General features: G+C 41.4%; 1 protein-coding gene across 2 annotated transcripts; it reads left to right on the top strand.

The window, feature by feature from the left end:
• Positions 1-291: 291 nt before the first annotated feature.
• Positions 292-2,092, top strand: serf2b (small EDRK-rich factor 2b). Of its 2 annotated transcripts, none has more exons than XM_073464961.1 (3): positions 292-381; positions 1,201-1,309; positions 1,636-2,092. In XM_073464961.1, the coding sequence occupies exons 1-3, from the start codon at positions 375-377 to the stop codon at positions 1,724-1,726; spliced, it is 207 nt and encodes a 68-aa protein (XP_073321062.1). In that variant the 5' UTR covers positions 292-374; the 3' UTR covers positions 1,727-2,092. The 2 variants fall into 2 exon arrangements, with proteins under 2 accessions (XP_073321062.1, XP_073321063.1); XM_073464962.1 differs by having other exon boundaries at positions 318-406.
• Positions 2,093-3,207: the final 1,115 nt, after the last annotated feature.

Raw genomic sequence — 3,207 nt, 5'->3', positions numbered from 1 at the left:
GAATGAAACAAACCCATGTAGAGGTCAATGGGTGCCTAATGTTTTTTTATTTATTTATTTTTTAAGGTTTTAAACTAAATGCGCAGATTACTTCTGTTGCTTAAGTAAACGCTTTTAAAATAACCCCATCTCCGTCTCTTTGTTATTGTGATTCAATCTTTTTAATTTATGCATGCGTGTCTGGCGCATGCGCAGTGCACACCCCGGGGGAGCGACGGAATGTTCTAGTTCTCGCACGGAAGTCTCGCGTGTGTTTGGCAGCCACGGAGGCGCAACCAACAGCACCAACAGCGACTGGAGCGACGGGAAGGGAACCGACGGCCCTTTGGCTGAGCTGATTTGGATTTCGGGCGAGAGAAGCGTCGATTAATAACATGACCAGTGGGTATCGACATATATTATGACTGTAAGACATTCATGTACTTAACTCGATTGCACGTAGTCTGTGGTCGTTGTTTTTTTTCCGCCGTTAGCCTTGGCCACCACCGACCCCGGGTCCCGTCTATTTGCTGAAATGGACGTGTTTTTTTTCTTCTTCTTCTTTTTTTTCCTCCACAGACATCACGCCAGTGTTGTCGACTTTTTTTCGGGCTGTAAACAAATCACGCCAGTGTGTTGACAGGCTTCTGCTGCAGTGTGTGTGCATGTAGCTATTTAGCTGTGTGTGTGTGTGTGTTTTTGTTGTGTGCGTTGTTATGTTCGTCAGTCAACATCCGACAAGGCCACTGGGCCGTTTTGGAGTCCAGCTATTAGACGAAGCCTCGGGCCCCGCTGTTAAGCCATAATTAGCGCACGTAGCGGATATTTTTTTTGACATCTTGACTGACAAAATTGCTCATCTTCGTTTTTATGTCCTCAGACGTGGCAGTGCCGTCGCTGCTCGTCATTAATTAGCCCGCTGAAGACCATCCGCGATGCGATGGAGGACGCTGCTCCGGAGCGCCCCCGTGCCACGTCGGCGGCTTTTACGCGTTGCACCAGTTTTATTTCTGCCATCACACAGCCGAGCTAAACAGGAAGGAGCCGTGTGTCATTGCACACTGTTTTTATAACGTCAAACTCACAAAGTGTCTTTTTTTTTTTAGTATTTTAATGTTTTTTATTAGGAGTAGGATTTCAAGGGTGCAGCTGAGGTCTTCAAGGTGCCATTGTTTCTGTTACATTGTCGTTTCCTTTCCTTTTTTCATGTCTGACCTGCAGGAGGAAACCAACGTGAGCTAGCGCGCATGAAAAATGCGAAAAAAAGCACTGACCAGTCCAAAGGGAAGAGGGGCGACGATGGGCTGTCTGCTGCTGCTCGCAAGCAGAGGTAGGCAGCAGACTTGCATGACATTTTTTTAGGAATGGGATGCACACAAACTTGGAGCAATGTACTTTAGCAGCACTGCATGTTTTGTCATGACTTGTCATGTCGGGTTATGCAGACTATTCCAATCTGGCTGATTATGTGTATTATACATACTGCAAAACCTTAAGGTACATTTTGGTAAAAGCAACACAAGTTATTTTTTACTTGAGAATCTATCCCAGTCCTAATTACTAGTATATATAGACATATTAGTTGCACCTCTGTTTTCTGTGTAACAGTAGAGTCTGCCCTAACAAAGTCTCTCTGAACCGCCCTTTCTCTCCAAGGGATGCCGAGATAATGCAGCAGAAGCAGAAAAAATCCGATGGAGATGGGGGAGATGGGAAAGGTGGCACCGCCAAGACCACCGCCAAGTAGGCTACAGAATGACATCGCAGACGAGTTCAACTCAGTGTTTCAATAACATCCCATGTTCAGCATTCTTCCTGATATTTATGAGAATGGGTCTGCCATGTTTGTCTAGACTCAAGAATCTAGGATCCTACATTCTTCCCTACGGCAAATGACATTGCTTGTTGGACTTGTTATTTTTCTCGGTAAAAATTATGTCTGAGCAAGTTAGCGATTGTCCCATGTTGCTGCTGCATGCAGAAGAGCATCGGTGGTGTAATCAGCAGGAGAGAGACGAACAATTCTTGACACAAAGCATCCATGTAACAGTTGTGTATTTTTGTACAATAATGTCCCCTGCTGGTTTTAAATAAAGTGTATCTTTTTAGTTCATGCTTGCTTGAGTTACTCTGAATGTTGTTGGAAGACAGTTTGTGTCGTATACATGATGATCGTGGGAGTACTGAATGGCAAATGTTAACTTTTCAATTATTTTAGTTACATCTTGTAGCGTCACATTTAGATGGCATCAGTAAATAAACTATTTTCTAGATTTTCCTGAGTTTATTCTGCTATTTAGATCATTTGTACAACATTTAATAGCTGCAAATACTAAAATGTAAGTATTCACAAAAGGTGAATAATAGCTGTGATGAAAGCTAAAATATAATTTCACCCAGGCACTTGAAACCATTTAAACCCTCCCTGTGCATGAATCAATATCTCAATCCATAAATTAAAATTTTCTAGAAAGACAGCCTCACAATTTGTTTTTCTGATGTCTAACACAGATATATGAAAATATTACTATTCCACCAGGAACATTACCGCCTAGTATTACTGAATAATCAAAAATGTCCTTGATAAACATGCTAGTTTCTATAAAATTATTTAATATGATAACAGCAAACTATTTTTAGAGCACTCCTCAAACAAAAGTAAAAAGTGCGTAACTGAAATAAAAATATACAATGAGAGCTGAATTAAAATCTTAAAAAAATTAAAACCAATAAAATAAGCAGGCAAGTAAGATAAAATCAGGGTATGCTTTCTGATAAAAGTTTGTTTTTAGAAGAGACTAATAAGAAGACACTGTCTCAGGCAACCTCATTTCCTCAGGCAGGTCCTTCCAGAGCATCATCATCTGATTTGTGGATATACACTTATCAATCTGACAAGAGACAGTTCACCTAAAGACACTTAACATTGTTTTATTCTGTCTTTAAGAATCCAGGTGTACAACTCATCAAATAGGCATAACAAATGAAGAAATGTTTGTAATCATTGAACAGAGATTGCCACGACATTGTCTCTGTCTCACTGCGACAGGATGCAACCGACCTGATGGCTTCATATCATAAACAGTGGTTGTACAGCACAGTGTGCTCATGACCTCCTTACGTCAGTCGTCTATCAGACTCTGCAATGTGTGCATACCAGAGAAACGCAGTGGGCTATTATGGGTGCAGTACTATGTGCACAAAGTCATGCCAAACTCCTGCAGTACA

This window comes from Pagrus major, chromosome 4 (genome assembly GCF_040436345.1).
Source record: "Pagrus major chromosome 4, Pma_NU_1.0".
Taxonomy (NCBI): Eukaryota; Metazoa; Chordata; class Actinopteri; order Spariformes; family Sparidae; genus Pagrus; species Pagrus major.
This window is presented reverse-complemented; position numbering and strand designations above follow the sequence as displayed.

Coding starts and splice junctions, on each gene's coding strand:
- serf2b (XM_073464961.1), top strand. Junction 1,310..1,635: donor GCTGCTGCTCGCAAGCAGAG/GTAGGCAGCAGA, acceptor TTTCTCTCCAAG/GGATGCCGAGATAATGCAGC.